The following is an 18,110-nucleotide window of genomic DNA, read 5'->3' as shown; positions in this document are numbered from 1 at the left end:
AGACGGAACACGCGTTTCAGATTCGATGTCGCTGGAGGCAGCAGCCGTGGGAAAGTGTCTGGGAGATTTATGTGTCTCCCGCCTCCGCTCACAGTCTTGGCACTGGCAGTCAGTCCAGTGTTCCACAGCTCCCACCGCCCGGCACTCACACCGTGAACACCTCGTGAAGGTACATAGACGGTAGACCCTTCATCTGAAGTTTAGCATCGTGTGTAACTTGAAACCTCTATGGGTGTGGGGGGGGGGGGAGTCTTTCCTTTAACGGGGGCTCGCTGCACACCCGCGCTCTCCACTGTGGTCCCCGCGGCAATGGAAGGGTATTGTGGGCGTGGAGGTAGCAGCCGGGGCAATGTGCGAGTCTGGTAGGGGAGCGCTGAGATGTGGAGCTCGGGGCAGTTGGTAACATGTTTGCTTGTGAAACAATAATTGAACTCTTAAGTGTAAACAAATAAAAGCCCCAATTTGTTTACTTACTTGATCCGTGAGCGAAGCAGGATGTGAAATACTAGAGGTGCGGGGTCGCCGCGTTTGGCAGTAACTGCACTGGTACTGATGCTGTTACTGGGAGGGGGGTAAACTGGATCTGATTAAGGGTCTCTATCCGAAACGTCACCTTTTCTCCAGGTCCAGATGCCGCCGGACCCGCTGAGTTACTCCAGCATGTTGTGTTTATCTTCGGTGTTAACCTGCATCTGCAGTTCCTTCCTCCACACTGCAGTTGTCGGGTATGGTTTTACATGGAAGTGCCGAATCTTCTCACATATCCACCGACATGGTTTAATCAAAATCACCAGGCCGTCCTGCTGGTGAATATTGTGTGTGTTATTTTTAATTTTTTAATTTTTTGATTCTGGTGGAAAGGTCAATTGACAAGATGAATTTTGAATGTTGTTATACATTAAGATTTTTAAAGTTAAATTAAGGTAAAGTAGGAAGGTAAAGTTCGCCTTGCCAGCGACAAATTGGCAAACGATCACTTCTATTGGTATAGACACAACAATACTCCATTAAACATATGACTTGTACACTCTGGAGTTTAGAAGGATGAGAGGGAATTTTATTGAAACATATAAGATTGTTAAGGGTTTGGACACGCTAGAGGCAAGAAACATGTTCCCGGTGTTGGAGGAGTCCAGAACCAGGGGCCACAGTTTAAGAATAAGGAGTAAGCCATTTAGAACGGAGACAAGGAAACACTTTTTCTCACAGAGAGTTGTGAGTCTGTGGAATTCTCTGCCGCAGAGGGCGGTGGAGGCCGGTTCTCTGGATAGTTTCAAGCGATAGCTAGATAGGGCTCTTAAAAATAGCGGAGTTAGGGGATATGGGGAGAAGGCAGGAACGGGGTACTGATTGGGGATGATCAGCCATGATCACATTGAATGGCGGTGCTGGCTCCAAGGGCCGAATGGCCTACTCCTGCACCTATTGTCTATTGTCTATTGACTTACATTCTTTCGTTACACGCAATAAATAGATATTAAAACAATAAGCCCGACACCAATATTAACACCAACATATTTTTGGTTTTGAGAAGAAAATGCAACAGTTCAATAAAGTCAGGTGGTGAATCTGTGGAATTCTTAGCTGCAGACGGCTGTGGAGGCCAAATGGATACTTTTAAGGCAGAGATAGGTGGATTCTTGATTAATACGGGTGCCAGGGGTTGTGGGGAGAATTCAGGAGAAATGGGGTAAGAAATGAAAGATAGATCAGCCACGATTGAATGGCGGAGTAAACTTGATGGGTCGAATGGCCTAATTCTGCCCCTATCAGTTATGAACGTAAGAAATTAAAAAAGATCACCAAGTAGTTCACAAATTCAGAGTTCCTGCGCAAAAGGCAGAAGAATGGTTAACGATGCAGTGATATTGCAATAGGAATTCCCCCTCTGCTGGGAGACATTATATGTGTGATGTACGCGGACCTCTTCTTTGTAACTTGGATCCTCTGCCCCCGCGCATTGCTACATCGGCTGGTGAAGTACAAGTAGTTTTGATATAACTCGATGGTTTCATTCCAAGAAACCTTGCGTTATAGAAAATCGCATCATAAAAAAAACAAGTGTCAACAACGAGCCAAAGTTGGTTGGGTGCTAGAGAGTTTCAGACTTGCAGCAACAAAATTATTTTTCCTGCATGAGTTTATAAAAAAATAAAGGTCATTTTAGCAGTTATGTTTTTTTTTTGTTACTGAAAATTAAATATACAAAAGGCTGTGTGGTACATTCTCTAATGGAGTATCAATGCACAAGTGTCAATAGAGGTGATCACGGGTCAATGGAGGCCAGCGGTGAAACTGACAAACTGTTCTTAAGAGGCAATGTTAGCTGATAACTGCAGGGAGGGTACAAGACAGCTTGTTTTCTGCTTGTCAACCTGCAAAGCATCTCTTAAGTGAAGGTACACAAAATTGCTGGAGAAACTCAGCGGGTGCAGCAGCATCTATGGAGCGAAGGAAATAGGCAACGTTTCGGGCCGAAACACTTACCACAGCCATATCTCTTAAGTGGTTTAGTTCCCTAATTCAGCAGCTGGACTATTTAGTTTAGTTTATTTATTGTTATGTATATCGAGGTATAGTGAAAAGCTTGGCCTGCATGCTATCCAGTCAAATCCAGACACAAAAAGCTGGAGTAACAGGGGGGCAGGCAGCATCTATGGAGAAAAGGAATGGGTGAGGTTTCGGGTTGAGACGTCTGAAGATGGGTCTCGACCCGAAGCCTCACCCATGCCTTCTCTCCAGAAATGCTGCCTCTGAGTTACTCCAGCATTTTGTGTCTGGCTATGAGTACAATATATTACTCTTCTGGAACAGCAGTCAGAGAGTCGCCACATGTGGGTGCTTAACTTGCAACTTTAATGTCTCTCAAAAGTCTGATCTTGGAAAAGCACGTTGTGAGCAAGAACCTGTTGCATAAGGAAAGCCCCGTTGTGTTAATTACAAGGGGACACCATGTAGAAAATGGGTCTGCAGGATAGGACACTTGGACAACTGGAGAAGAGACTGATTGATGCAGAGATCCAGGGTTTGGATGCTGAACATGTTTCTGTGCAGTACAATGGATCTGTGCTGGATATTGCTTCAGCATTAGCACTTTGAACAGGGCTGTGGCTTGGACAACTGGAGGGAAAAGATCATTGGTTTTTTAAACGGAAAACTATATTTTGTCGTAATTAACATTGACAACGAAGTGGAAAGTATTTCTCCGTGGATGAAGAAAGAGAAACTATGTAAGTGGTGACGAGTATTATTGGTTAGAACGTAGAACATAGAATAGTATAGCGCAGGAACACAATGTGCCGAACATAATGTCAAGCTCAACTAATCTCTTCTGCCTGCTTGTGATCCATGTCCCGCCATAGCCTGTATATCCACGTGCCTCTTAAATGCCACTATTGTATGCTTCCAGCACACTGCACCAAACCAAACTAAACTAAACTAAACTAATCTATCCCCCTAGCAGTGCGTTCTATGCATCCCCACTCTCCTTTTCAAAATAAACTTGCCCCACATGTTTCCTTCACACTTCCTTACCTTAAAGCTTTCTAGATCACTCTCTGCTGGAGATATTCTTGCTCATAAATTCATAAGTTATAGGAGCAGAATTCAGCCATTACCCCACCAAGTCTACTCCGCCATTCAACAATGGCTGGTCTACCTTTCCCTCTCAACCCCATTCTCCTGCCTTCTCTCCATAACCCTTTACAGCGTTCCTAATCAAGAATCTATCAATCTCCACTTTAGAAATATCACTGACTTGGCCTCCGCAGCCTACTGTGGCAATGAGTTCCACAACTGGGGTGAGGGGTACTGAGGAGGACACGTGGAAGTGAGAAGGGGAGGGAAGTGTTCCTTAAAATGGGAGAATTCAAAAATGTTGGACTGTCTGAAGAAGAGGGAGGTGAACAAATGAATGAATAAGTTTATTGGCCAAGTATTCACATACAAGGAATTTGCCTTGGTGCTCCGCCCGCAAGTGACAACGACACACGTGACATTTAGGAATGACACATAAAACGTTATACATTAATAATAAAACATTATTGATTAAACATATGAATTAAATAAAATACCAGAGCAAAAGAAGACTACAGATTTTTGGTTATTGACTCATGGAAAAAAGCTGTTTTTATGTCTGGCTGTGGCAACTTTGACAGTCCGGAGTCGCCTTCCAGAGGGAAGTGATTCAAAGAGTTTGTGGCCAGGGTGAGAAGGGTGAGTTGTTTCAGGGAGTGATTTCCAGGGCTTGGTCAACTGAGGTGCATAATCATCAACAGCAGGTAACTGGCAGGTAAATCAGCCCATTCTATTCACATGATATCAAGAAATGGCAGAGTGTATTGGTTACAGCAAAGACTATGCACCCTGAACATGTCTGGCTGTGGTCCTAACAAATTGATATATCTAGTTACAAACACAGTTACTGTCACAACATAGAAGGTAAAAGCTCAGCGGTATACTTCAGTCATCAGCTGATGGACGCAAGGTGCTGTTTACCATGCTATCCAGGACCATTTGCTCATTTGAAACAAACTTTCTCGCCAATGCTCAGACTGGGGGCGCTAAGACAATTTGACCTCATTTGAGCCAAGATGGACACAGCAGTCGAATTCCAGGAGAGAGGCAAATGTGACAACTGTTGGAACCAAGAACACATTTGGCCAGGTGTGACCAAAGGAGTATAAGAAAGGTAACAGTCACCGGGAAACAGGCGGGAAAAAGGAAAACGTGATTAAAGTCAACTTGGAGAAAAATAAGATAGATGGTCAATAGCCTGAACGCTGTGAACATTGCCCCCCCCCCCCCCCCCCCCCCCCATGTCCCTCACAGTGTTCAGAGTTCTAGATCCGATTATTCCAACTGTTTCATCAGTAATCTTAATTCCATTTTAAGGTAGAAGCCTGGACATACTCTAATTACAGAATGCTCAGCATATTTGCAGCTTCTCAGAGAGTGAAGACATTCGTGGCTATATCAGAGGTCGTTAGATAAGTGGCTTGTAGCATTGGCAAGTGGTCGCCCTTGACCAGGAACTCCAACAGCCACACAGAATGGTGCCAAAGAACATGTTAGGGGATGGTACCTTTGGCACCTGAGTCACCCCCTGGCATTCCATGGCATCTCCGGCATCTACAAGGTATAGGAACATAGAACAATACAGTGGATAGACACAAAGTGCTGGAGTAACTCAGAGGATCAGGTAGCATCTCTGGCGAGTAAGGATGGGTGACGTTTTGGGTCCGGACCCTTCTTCAGACTGTCTCACCTACCCACCCTTTTTCTCCAGAGATGCTGCCTGGCCTGCCGAGATACTCTAGCACTTGTGTCTATCTTTGGTACAAAGCAGCATCTGCTGTTCTTTCTTTCTATACAGAACAGCGCAGCTCAGGAACGGGCCCTTCGGCCCACAACGTTTGTGCCGAACATGATGCCAAGCTAAACTGAACTCATCTGCCTGTACAGGATCTATTCCCCCCCGCATGTCCATGTGCCTATCTAAAAGTCACTTAAACATCACTGTTGTATCTGCCTCCATCACCACCAAGGCAAGGCAAGGCATTGCAGGCCCCCACTATGCTCGTGTGAAATACTTGCCCCGTACATCTGCATTGAAGAGGAAACAACGTCTACTCTTTATATAATAACCCTCGACACTTTGTAATCCTTGACACCAATAAAGCTCGCTATCCATATACTATCTGCATGCTTGGGTAGTGGAGAAAAAAAAATCCCAATTTACAACGACCCAAGTTACCTGCAAACCTGCACGTCTTTGGAGTGTGGAAGGAAACGGGAGCATCCGGAGAAATTCCACGCAGGTCACGGGGAGAACGTACAAACTCCGTACAGACAGCACCCGTAGTCAGGATCGTGGAGAGAAACGAGGAACTGCTGATACTGTTTTATATAAAAGGCCACAAAGTGTTGGAAGAACTCAGCATCTAGCACAACCCAATGTAGGAACATTGAATATTCCAATGTTAGGTCAACTCTACAGAATACCACCCCCGCTCCCCCACTCATACACACAAAACACTCCCTCCCCTCCGCTTCATTCCCCCGTGGCCTGGTTCCAATAATCTGCCTGTCAAAACCGCCAATCACCGATGTCGACATGACCCCCGCGGTTGGTTCTGCCTCAACCCTTGTCCACTTTCCTTCTCGCTGCTACAACCAGTCTGAAGAAGGGTCTCGACCCGAAAGGTCGCTCACCCTTGTTCTCCAGAGATGCTGCCTGACTCGCTGAGTTACTCCAGCACTTTGTGTCCATCTGAAGGGGGGTTGTGCAAGACAAATCTCAGCATCAAAGCGAGCTCTCACGGCGCCACGGTGGCGAGCTCTCACGGTCCCACAGGGTGGAAGAATGCCAGTGAGAAGCAGGGCGTCGTTGCTGGCGCTCCTGCTGGGCGCCGCGCTCTTCTCCTCTGCGGGGAATCGCGGCTCAGAAGCGGCCAAGATCCTGGCCGTGCCCGCCGACTGGAGCCACTGGATCATCATGAAGACCCTGCTCCTGGAACTGGTGGCGAGCGGGCACCAGGTGACGGTGCTGAGGAGCAACGACTCGCGGGGGTTGGAAACAACATCCGAGGATTTCACGCTGGAAACTATCCTGGTGCCGGCAGCTCAGGCGTACAGAGCGCGGAACGCGAGCGAAATCCGTGACATTGTCTTCAACTCGCTCTACGTGGAAGACGGCTTCCTCTCCAGCCTCGCCGCCGCCCGCAGCATGTATGCCTCACTCCTCTTTAACAATGAGATGACCATCCCGGCCATCCGCGCGTTGTTTGACGACCGCGCACTGTTGCAGCGACTGAAGGGAGCAGGGTTTGACCTGACTTTAGCCGACCCTTACCATGCGGCCGGGGCCATGTTGGCACAGGTACTGGGCACGCCGCTGGTGTTCTTTGGCAGGTGGATGATCACCGGGGATCTCCACTTTAACTTGGCTCCGTCGCCACTTTCCTTCGTGCCCGTGGTAAATTCCCGCTTGTCGGACAGGATGTCGGTGTGGGAGAGGATGAAGAACGTGTTGATCTATGGGATGTCCAGATTCACAAGTTACTTCTACATTTACCCCGCCTATAACGAGCTGTGTCGGCGTTACCTGGACAGCGACATCACGGTGGAAGAGCTTTATGCCAAGGCTGACATGGTCCTGATGAAGGTTGACTTTGCCTTTGATTATCCCCGGCCCACCATGCCAAACCTGGTTTACATCGGGGGTGTTCAGTGTAGCGCGGGCCGCCCGCTCTCTGCTGAACTGCAGCGGTTCATGGACGGTTCTGGGGACCAAGGGGTCGTGATCTTCTCCTTGGGAAGTGTGGTGAGCATCTACCCACCAGAACTGGCGACTGAATTGGCGGCGGGACTGGCCCGCCTGCCCCAGAGAGTGGTCTGGCGCTTGGTTGGAGACGCGCCATCCACCTTAGGGAATAACACCAAGGTGATGAGTTGGCTTCCTCAAAACGATCTGCTGAGTCACCCGAAGACCAGAGCCTTCATCACCCACGGTGGGGAGAACGGGCTCTATGAGGCCATTTATCACGGCGTCCCTCTGGTCGGCATCCCAGTTTTATTTGATCAGTACGACAACCTTCTGCGCCTCAAAACGCGAGGGGCGGCGATCATGCTGGACTTGGCTCATTTAACAAGCGATGTGATCTTCCAGGCGGTGAAGACTGTCATCGAGACCCCTTCCTACGGGGAGAACATGAAGCGAATATCCACCTTGCACCGGGATGTCCCGCTGGAACCCAAAGAGCTGGCGGTCTTCTGGATTGAATACACCATTAGGCACCGAGGCGCCGCTCATTTGGGAGCCGCGGGCACTGAGTTGCCCTTCTATCAGTACTACCTGCTGGATGTCATCGCCATCCTCGTTGCTGTGTCGACGCTTGCCCTTTATCTGGCGTGTAAATTGCTGATATTTCTACTTGTCAAAATGCATTCAGTTGGAAGAAGGACAAGGACTAAATTGAAGAAAGTAGATTGATTGTCAGTGCCAGTCGGTCTATTGATCATTCGGACACTCTCGCACCTCCTCACACCCATCTCTTGACCATCACCCTCTGTTTAGAAGAAGCGGCCTGAAGAAAGGTCCCGACCCGTAACGTTACCCCATCCATGTTCCAAATGCCTGTTCCAGCACGTTGTGTTTTTTTTTATCTGCAGTTCTTTGTGTCTGCAGTCTGAAGAAGGGCCCCCGACACGAAACATCATCTATCCTCGTTCATCAAAGATGCTGCTTGACCCGCGGAGTAACTTCAGCTTTCAAGATTTCAGCTTCTGCAGTTCTTTGTGTCTGCGTTTTATGCCCCATTGCCGAATCTCCTCAAGGTATGCCTACTTTGAAGAAGGGGCTGAAGAAAGGTCTCGATCCGTTACCTACCCATCTACACGGATGCGGCCTGTCCCGCTGAGTTACACTCCAGCACTTTGTGTCTTTTTATTTGTAAACCTGCATCTGCGGTTCCTTGTGCCTTCACTCTGAAGGAGGGCCCCGACCCGAAATGTCACCTTTCCATGTTCTCCAAAGATGCTGACTGATCTGCTGAGTTACTCCAGCACTTTGCGTCCTTCCCACGTTGAAGAGGTTTTCTTCCTAATTCCGGTGAGAGTTCTGTGAGACCCTCTCTCACACCACCCCCCCCCCCCCCCCCCCTCCATGATCCCCGTTGTTCTGCTGTTGTCTCACCATGTTCTGACCCAGCCTCGCTCCTGCAGCATCGGGACGCGTCCCGCCTGAAACGTCGCCCGCCCCCTCTCTCCACAGACGCCGCCTGAGCCGCTGAGTTACTCCAGCACTTTCTGTTTTGCTCCAGTGTTCTTCGTTTGCCGGTGAAGCCGGACCACGGGCTGAATTGGTGGGCAAATGCATCATGAAGATTTACAAAAAATAAATTGAAAATGAATGCAGAAATGCCATAAAAACAAAAAAATAAAAAATTCAACACATTGAAAAGATTTGTAGGAACTATTGTTTTTTGACCTCTCTCCCTTACACCTGCCCCTCTTGGCGCTACTGAGAGGACTTGCTGAACCTGTGACTCGTGTTATCAGATGCAGTCTTAGAGTGCTAGATGATTGAGTGGTCGAGTCAGAGTCATGGTCATATAGTCACAGAGTGGTTGAGTGAGTGAGTGGGTGAGTGAGTGAGTGAGTGAGTGAGTGAGTGAGTGAGTGAGTGAGTGAGTGAGTGAGTGAGAGTGAGTGAGTGTGAGTGAGCTTGAGTGAGTGGGTGAGTGAGTGAGTGAGTGAGTGAGTGAGTGAGTGAGTGAGTGAGTGAGTGAGTGAGTGAGTGAGTGATGGAGTCATGGGATCATAGTCCTAGAGTGATAGTCATCGAGTGATAGAATCATAGGGTTAGTCATTCATAGAATCTTAGAGTTATAGTGATGGAGTCATAGAGTCATACAGCGTGGAAACAGGCCCTTCGGCCCAACATGCCCACACCAACCAACATGTCCCATCTACACTTGTCTCACTTGCCTGCGTTTGGCCCAATACCTCAAATTCTTTCCTATCCTGTCTAATTGTAGCTTAAACGTTACAATAGTCCCTGCCCCAACTACTTCCTCTGGAAGCTTGTTCCATACACCCACCAGCTTTTGTGTGAAAAGGTTACCCCTCAGATTCATATTAAATTTTTCCAGCGTCACTTAAAAGCACCGTAAATATTTCCCCCTCATAAGCCCAGTCGGCAGATTTAGCATCAGAATTGGTGCAAAACTGCAGGAAGAGGCTGGCTCCTCGCCGGGGGGAACCAGACGTTGCAATGACCGCGGCAAAGGTCTGTCAGCGAGTTGGGAATTCCGTGTGAGCTCATCCTTGTGAGGGAACCCTTGCCTTTCCCACAGCTGCACGGGGAAATGCTGGCATCCAGATGTGGAAACGCTGGATTGTTTCCTCCCACACTGTAAAGAGAAACTATGCATAAATGTAATTCGGGATCGTGTTTATAATTAGTAATGGCCGGGATAAAGCAATGAGCGTTCAAGGGAAGATTGAAGGATTCTAATATCGAAACTACAAATAACGTGTGGTCACAATGGTCCCTTGTTGGTCCTTCACGCAGAGGGCTCCACCCTTCCTTGGTCATCTCTTCCCCAGCCAACAATCGACCGTTGTGGGCTCCACCCTTCCTTGGTCATCTGTTGCCGCCCGGCCCGGCTTTGTTCCTGCCTTTTATTACCTCCAGTTCCCTCCCCTCTACTTTCAATCTGAAGACGGCACCTGTCTCGAAACTGTCACCCATGCTGTTTCTCCATAGATGCTGCCTGACCCGCTGAGTAACACCACCACTTTGTGTTCATCTCCGGTTTAAACCGGTACCTGCAGTTCCTTTCTACACACTGACATTTGACATTTGCAGACGTTCGGGCTATTTTGCAAGGAGGAGGTCGCGTGTGCAGGAGCGCACCGTGAGCCCAGCCCAGTGACACAGGGTCACGTCTGTGCTCCACAGATGTACCGGTGACAGCAGAGGGCCACTGGGGGGCGCAGCGGACCTTGTGTCACTCGGCTGGTTCACGTTGCTCCACTGAACACCCGCCAGTGTAACCAAGTTCAGTGTTTATACACACATTCAACTTTTTTTTTCTCCCGCTATGTACTATGTTTACACATTCTGTGGGGCTGCAGCAAGCAAGAATTTCATTGTCCTATCTGGGACATATGACAATAAAACTCTCTTGACTTGTCTGTGGAATTCTCTGCCTCAGAGGACGATGGAGGCAGGTTCTCTGGATGCTTTCAAGAGAGATATAGATAGTGCTCTTAAAGATAGCGGAGTCAGGGGATATGGGGAGAAGGCAGGAACGGGGTACTGATTGTGGATGATCAGCCATGATCACATTGAATGGCGGTGCTGGCTCGAAGGGCCGAATGGCCTACTCCTGCACCTATTGTCTCGATTCTCTTGAGATGTGACAAGACATTTTTTAAAGTGACCCGTGCAAAACCAAAGCATAATGTTGCTAAAGACGGACACAAAAAAAGCTGGAGTAACTCAGCGGATCAGGGAGTATCTCTGGAAAGAAGGAATATTTGACGTTTCGGGTCAAGACCCTTCTTCAGACTTCTCGACCCGAAACATCACCCGTTCCTTCTCTCCAGAGATGCTGCCTGTCTCGCTGAGTTGCTCCAGCTTTCTGTGTCTACCTTCGGTTTATACCAGCATCTGCAGTTCCCTCTTGCTCATATTGTTGCTAATATTGTTCAAGGATATTTCATGGCATATTAAAAGAAAGCACATTCAAGCCGACACACAAGATGCATTCCCGAAGATAGACACAAAGCGCTGGAGTAACTCAGCGGATCAGGCATTATCTCTGGAGAACATGGATGGGTGACGTTTCGGGTCGGGGCCATTAGACGGGTCGTCTGCAGAAGTTCGAAGTTCTAAGTCACCTATCCATGTTCTCCAGATATACTGCCTGACCCGTTAAGTTACTCCAGCACTTTGTAATTTTTTATTTTGCACCTGTAGTTCCTTGTTTCTACTCTGTAGAATTCATCCGTGATTGGTTTTAACTGGTCAAACGTTAAACTACAAATGTATTCTGTTTAAGCTGCCCTTTGATGTGATCACAAGTTTCCTGTTCTTGGCAAATGTTTTAATATTGCACAACTCGGAGCAAGTGTAAACTAGAAATCTGAAGTAGGATCGCACCAGAAACCCATTTATCGCTTATCCATGTTCCCCAGAGATGCCGTCTGACCCACTGAGTTACTGCAGCCGTTTGTGTACATCTTTGGCATAAACCAGCATCTGCATTTCCTTGCAAGAAAGGGACAAGAATTTATAGCGCCATAGAATATTCCTGCTTCCTCCCCGTTTGAAACCACCTTAAAAAAAACCCTGTCTCACGGTGGGAGTCGACCCACGAGTGACCCCGAGTTTAAAACAAATTAAACTCGTAATCACGTACAATGAACGTAGCGGGAACGTCGGAACTCTTGGACGCAACTTAGCGACTCGTGGCGCCAACGGCAGGTACCCGTGAAACGTGTTAACTCTTGAACAATTTCACTATTAAAAGTTTTCCGCGAGTCAAATTTACTCCTGAGATTAAAAAAATTGAAACATTTAAACTCGTTGTAAGAACGTAGTGGCCCGCGAGTTTACCGTAGTGACTCGTGAGTAACTCGTGCGTTTGGCCCGAGTGCCAGAAGTGAAATGTTGAAGATTAGTCAGATCTTAATGGAAATTTTTCAGTGAAGGAGCAAAAAGCACTCACCGGGGATCTGAGAAAAGAATGAACCATGCAGTGTGGGGAAAGAATTTGTAAAACAATTCAATTCGAGTTAATTTCGCTTATTTTGCTTCTGTAGGAACGACAACTGATTTAATCGGCGGTTCAGCGGGATGTGTTCAGTGGTGGCCAGTTGATAACTAACCAGGAAGTGTAATTCGATCCCAAAGGTAGGAATAGGTTGGGATACAAACATTTGTTTCCTGGTTGGGATACAAACTTGGTGGAAGAATGTCAGTGAGAAGCAGGGCGTCGTTGCTGGCGCTCCTGCTGGGCGCCGCGCTCTTCTCCTCTGCGGGGAATCGCGGCTCAGAAGCGGCCAAGATCCTGGCCGTGCCCGCCGACTGGAGCCACTGGATCATCATGAAGACCCTGCTCCTGGAACTGGTGGCGAGCGGGCACCAAGTGACGGTGCTGAGGAGCAACGACTCGCGGGGGTTGGAAACAACATCCGAGGATTTCACGCTGGAAACTATCCTGGTGCCGGCAGCTGAGTCGCGCAAAACGCGGAACGCGAGCGAAATCCGTGACATTGTCTTCAACTCGCTCTACGTGGAAGACGGCTTCCTCTCCAGCTTCGCCGCCGCCCGCAGCATGTTGAGCTTATTCCTACTCAACAAAGAGGTGACCATCCCGGTCATCCGCGCGTTGTTTGACGACCGCGCACTGTTGCAGCGACTGAAAGGAGCAGGGTTTGACCTGACTTTAGCCGACCCTTACCATGCGGCCGGGGCCATGTTGGCACAGGTACTGGGCACGCCGCTGGTGTTCTTTGGCAGGTGGATGATCACCGGGGACCTCCACTTTAACTTGGCTCCGTCGCCACTTTCCTTCGTGCCCGTGGTAAATTCCCGCTTGTCGGACAGGATGTCGGTGTGGGAGAGGATGAAGAACGTGTTGATCTATGAGATGTCCAGATTCACAAGTTACTTCTACATTTACCCCGCCTATAACGAGCTGTGTCGGCGTTACCTGGACAGCGACATCACGGTGGAAGAGCTTTATGCCAAGGCTGACATGGTCCTGATGAAGGTTGACTTTGCCTTTGATTATCCCCGGCCCACCATGCCAAACCTGGTTTACATCGGGGGTGTTCAGTGTAGCGCGGGCCGCCCGCTCTCTGCTGAACTGCAGCGGTTCATGGACGGTTCTGGGGACCAAGGGGTCGTGATCTTCTCCTTGGGAAGTGTGGTGAGCATCTACCCACCAGAACTGGCGACTGAATTGGCGGCGGGACTGGCCCGCCTACCCCAGAGAGTGGTCTGGCGCTTGGTTGGAGACGCGCCATCCACCTTAGGGAATAACACCAAGGTGATGAGTTGGCTTCCTCAAAACGATCTGCTGGGTCACCCGAAGACCAGAGCCTTCATCACCCACGGTGGGGAGAACGGGCTCTACGAGGCCATTTATCACGGCGTCCCTCTGGTCGGCATCCCAGTTTTGGGCGATCAGTACGACAACCTTCTGCGCCTCAAAACGCGAGGGGCGGCGATCATGCTGGACTTGGCTCATTTAACAAGCGATGTGATCTTCCAGGCGGTGAAGACTGTCATCGAGATCCCTTCCTACGGGGAGAACATGAAGCGAATATCCGCCTTGCACCGGGATGTCCCGCTGGAACCCAAAGCGCTGGCGGTCTTCTGGATTGAATACACCATTAGGCACCGAGGCGCCGCTCACTTGCGAGCCGCGGGCACTGAGCTGCCCTTCTATCAGTACTACCTGCTGGATGTCATCGCCATCCTCGTTGCTGTGTCGACGCTTGCCCTTTATCTGGCGTGTAAATTGCTTAAAGCTTTACTTGTCAAAATATCTTCAGGTGGGAAGAGGAAATTGGACTAAATTGAAGAATTAAGGAGTGATGTGCGGCGACAGGTGAATTGTTGGCAGCTACGTTTGCACTGCATCAGATTTTGCATTCCAATATAACCACGGATAACAATCTGCATTTTATTCTCAGATGGCTATATGGTCAATGTTTCAATGATTCAAAGATGGGTTCTTGTCACATGTAGCCAAGTGCAGTGAAATGCTTTATTTTGCATACAAGCCGGTAGAATCATTAAGTAGGCCTCACCTCAGCAGTACAAGTGTCGCCACATTTTAGCGTCGTCAATTTGCTCTGAAGAAGGGTCTCGACCCGAAACGTCACCCATTCCTTCTCACCAGAGATGCTGCCTGTCCCGCTGAGTGACTCCAGTATTTTGTGCCTATCTTATCCCACTTTGGCATCCTACACACTAAGGGCAGTTGGCAGAAGCTAATTAAAACCAAGATGCCGCATGTCTTTGGACCGTGGTAGGAAACCGGAGCACAGGGAGAACGTGCAAACTCCATATAGACAGCGCCCAGGGTCAGGATCGAAACCGGGTCTTTGGCGTTGTGAGGCGGGCGGCTCCACTGTTCATCATGTGCGAACACAATGACATGGTGGGTAAACGGCGAAGGTTGGTAGACCCCAACCAAATCCCTGTACATCGGGCAATTGTGGCATCAATCAGGGTACTTTGCTAATCCTCACTTTAGACACAGCCAGCACCTTATTATAACCTCTGCCAGCCAAGCACCCAAAGACGAGAAGTTCCCTTCTCCTTATTGATACTTATTGATATATTTAAGAGGGAGTTAGATGTGGCTAAATGTATCAGGGGGTATGGAGAGAGGCAGGTACAGGATACTGAGTTGGATGATCAGCCGTGATCATACTGAATGGCAGTGCAGGTTCGAAGGGCAGAATGGCCTACTCCTGCACCTATTTTCTATGTTTCTATGTTTCAAAGGGTACGAGTTTTTTTAATTAATGATTGCATTCCCCATTATCCAATCCTACACGTGTAGATGCTGGTTAATACACAAAAGGACACAAGGTGCAGGAGTAACTCAGCGGGCCAGACAGCATCTCCGGAGAACATGGGCAGGTGATGTTGCAGGTCAAGACTCAACCCTGATGAGTTACTCCAGCATTTTGTGTCTCTCCAAGGCTATTGCAGCCACTTTGACGTTGAGGAGTCGTTATAAAGAAAACATGAGTTGTATTTCTGCAATTCCATTCACGGCTTTAGTGAATGTTCTTTAGAACATTCTTTGGAACATGGAAGAGCACAGCACAGGAATAGGCCCTTCAGCCCACAGTATCCAGAACATGGCTTTAGTGACTTCAATCCCATTGGATTTCATTGGAGACTCTCAGACAATCTTTAATTGGGCTTTATCTTGCACTAAATGTTATTCCCTTGGTCATGTATCTGTACACTGTGGATGGCTCGAATGTAAATCATGAGTTGTTTTTCCGCTGACTGGTTAGCACACTACAAAAGCTTTTCACTGTACATCGGTACACTAAAAATAAACTAAACTACAATAAACTAAACTAAACCAAACGAACCTCCTGCAAACATCGACAGGTTGTGAAGTGGAGATCATCACAGGTTGCAACTGATGTTTCCTCTTCTAAACAGAACATAATTTTACATAATTCCACTTTTGGCAGCTCTACCTCCACCTACCACATAATTCTTCTTATATGCTCTGACCTTCTCCTATTTGGACATTATGTACTGGTTACCAGAACAATTTAACAATGTGCTTTCTTTTCATTGTGTTAGTTTTCTTTCATAAGCATTGAAACAGGATAAATGTTAGATTTGATGTTGATTTGTTCTGGTAATAATGGCTTAGCTGTTGTTTCCGAAGCATTTCATAAACCTTGCAGTATATTGCTCTGACCTGTATCCAGCATTATTTCTTACAGAACTATTTTTTTTAATGACATTTGGCATGTTGCTATTTGTGTGAAATATGTTGTGAAAGAACAAATTCCCCAGCCCCATTAAGCAAGTTGGATCTGATCTCCGTAACTAAGTGAACAGGCTAGGGAGAACCGCAACTGATCGCAATATTCTTGTAAAAATGGCAAAGCCACAGTGATGTGACAGTGCTTGTAGGAACGTCCATGGAAGGTAAGGTTGTGTCGAATAGGAAGATTATAGACCCATTAGACTGCAGATGCTAGAATCCTGAGCAAAAAAAATAACAAACTTCCGGAGGAACTGAGCATCTGTGGCGGAAAATGGAGAACTTCTAATTCTGAAGAAGGGTTCCAACCAGAAATGTTATCCATCCGTTTGCCTGTACAGATGCTGCCTGACCCATTGAGTTCCTTGCACAGTTTATTATTTGCTTAAGATTCCAGCAACTGCAGTTCTCCAAACTCTCATCTATTGAAATGACCCCCAAATTAAAATTCTTCCTCAGCCTAAAACTCTGATTGTTAACGAGGATGACACATTTGCACCAATACGGACAGACTGTGGCCTGTGGATGAGGAAGTTGAGGATGCAATTGCAGAGGGATGCGCAGAGATCCAGACCTGAGAGCTTGGTAACCAGCTTCAAGTCAAGTCAAGTCAAGTTTATTTGTCACATACACATACGAGATGTGCAGTGAAATGAAAGTGGCGATGCTCGCGGACTTTTGTGCAAAAAGACAAACAACCAAACAAACTATAAACACAATCATAACACACATATTCCTTTTACATAATAAATAATGGAAAGAAAACATTCATTAGAGTTAGTCCCTGGTGAGATAGGCATTTACAGTCCGAATGGCCTCAGGGAAGAAACTCCTTCTCAACCTCTCCGTTCTCACCGCATGGCAACGGAGGCGTTTGCCTGACCGTAGCAGCTGGAACAGTCCGTTGCAGGGGTGGAAGGGGTCTCTCATGATATTGTTGGCTCTGTAGTTGCACCTCCTGATGTATAGTTCCTGCAGGGGGGCAAGTGAAGTTCCCATAGTGCGTTCGGCCGAACGCACTACTCTCTGCAGAGCCTTCTTGTCCTTGGCAGAGCAATTCCCAAACCAGATGATAATGTTCCCGGACAAGATGCTTCCCACCGCCGCTGCGTAAAAGCACTGGAGGATCCTCGGAGACACTCTGAATTTCCTCAATTGCCTGAGGCTTGGAGGGGATGATGGTATTAAATTCACAGATGTGATCTTTGATTAAATTTTTAAGTTTTCACTTACTGTTTATTTCAAAGTTTAGTGGGCCTGAGCTTAAGGGTCACCAGTGATAAACCTATTAAAGAATTGAGGAGGGCATTTCTTCGTGCAGAGAGTGTTCAGAATGTGAGTGATACCAGGGTGAAGGAAGGGCTGAGCAGTATAACACAAGCATTTCATGTGGATAGTGGATAACTACAAGAGGGAGTTGACAGAGCTGCCGTGTCACTGCGCTGGAGTCCCACGTTCAATCCTGACCTCAGGAGCTATCTGTGTGGAGTTTGCACGTTAACCCTGTGACCGGGTGGGTTTCCTCCGGGTGCTCTGGTTTCCATCAACATTCCAAAGGCTTGTTGGTTGATTGGCCCTCTGTAAATTACCCCTAGTGTGTGAGATGACATATGTAGATTGGTTATTGCATGTGAACCAATCAGAGTAATGTACTGACACTAACTCCACCTTACTGTACACTTTATATTAACACTCATTTCCCATATTACGTAGTTACACTGGTGGTAGAGGTGAACTAACAATGTATTGTACTGTATCATTATAACCGATGATTAAAGCTGACTTTGAACACCAGACTATGTCTGTACAGTTGTCTACATGGTGTCAGAATAGCTGGAAGTTACCCATTTCATCTGTCGATCGGTTTTATTTGCATTTTATTAGTCTTGATCTTTTACTCCGATGGCTCACTCGTGCCGCAAACCAACACAGCTCATCTTTGATGCAGACATAGGCGAGCGATGGAGGCTCTTTGAAATTGACTATGATCACTACATCAATATCGTCCATCGCAATGATCCAGATGAAGTCAAGGCATCGCTCCTGCTCAACCTAGCTGGA

General features: G+C 47.6%; 2 protein-coding genes across 2 annotated transcripts; both read left to right on the top strand.

Annotated features, from left to right (window-relative positions):
- Positions 1–6,043: 6,043 nt before the first annotated feature.
- LOC129706661 (UDP-glucuronosyltransferase 2C1-like) lies at positions 6,044–8,380 on the top strand. Its single transcript, XM_055651047.1, has one exon. It carries the CDS (start codon positions 6,365–6,367, stop codon positions 7,991–7,993), a length of 1,629 nt encoding a protein of 542 aa, XP_055507022.1. The 5' UTR covers positions 6,044–6,364; the 3' UTR covers positions 7,994–8,380.
- A 3,660-nt stretch (positions 8,381–12,040) lies between these two features.
- LOC129706660 (UDP-glucuronosyltransferase 2C1-like) lies at positions 12,041–17,843 on the top strand. Its single transcript, XM_055651046.1, has one exon. The coding sequence runs from the start codon at positions 12,486–12,488 to the stop codon at positions 14,094–14,096; it is 1,611 nt and encodes a 536-aa protein (XP_055507021.1). The 5' UTR covers positions 12,041–12,485; the 3' UTR covers positions 14,097–17,843.
- The last annotated feature ends 267 nt before the right edge of the window (positions 17,844–18,110 follow it).

This window comes from Leucoraja erinacea, chromosome 20, assembly GCF_028641065.1.
Source record: "Leucoraja erinacea ecotype New England chromosome 20, Leri_hhj_1, whole genome shotgun sequence".
NCBI classification, from domain to species: Eukaryota; Metazoa; Chordata; class Chondrichthyes; order Rajiformes; family Rajidae; genus Leucoraja; species Leucoraja erinaceus.
Note: the sequence above shows the minus strand (reverse complement) of the source record. Positions and strands in the feature narration are given on the sequence as shown.

What these genes read in the sequence shown, in the direction of transcription:
- LOC129706661 (XM_055651047.1), top strand. Translation starts at nt 6,365, where the DNA reads ATGCCAGTGAGAAGCAGGGCGTCGTTGCTGGCGCTCCTGCTGGGCGCC.
- LOC129706660 (XM_055651046.1), top strand. Translation starts at nt 12,486, where the DNA reads ATGTCAGTGAGAAGCAGGGCGTCGTTGCTGGCGCTCCTGCTGGGCGCC.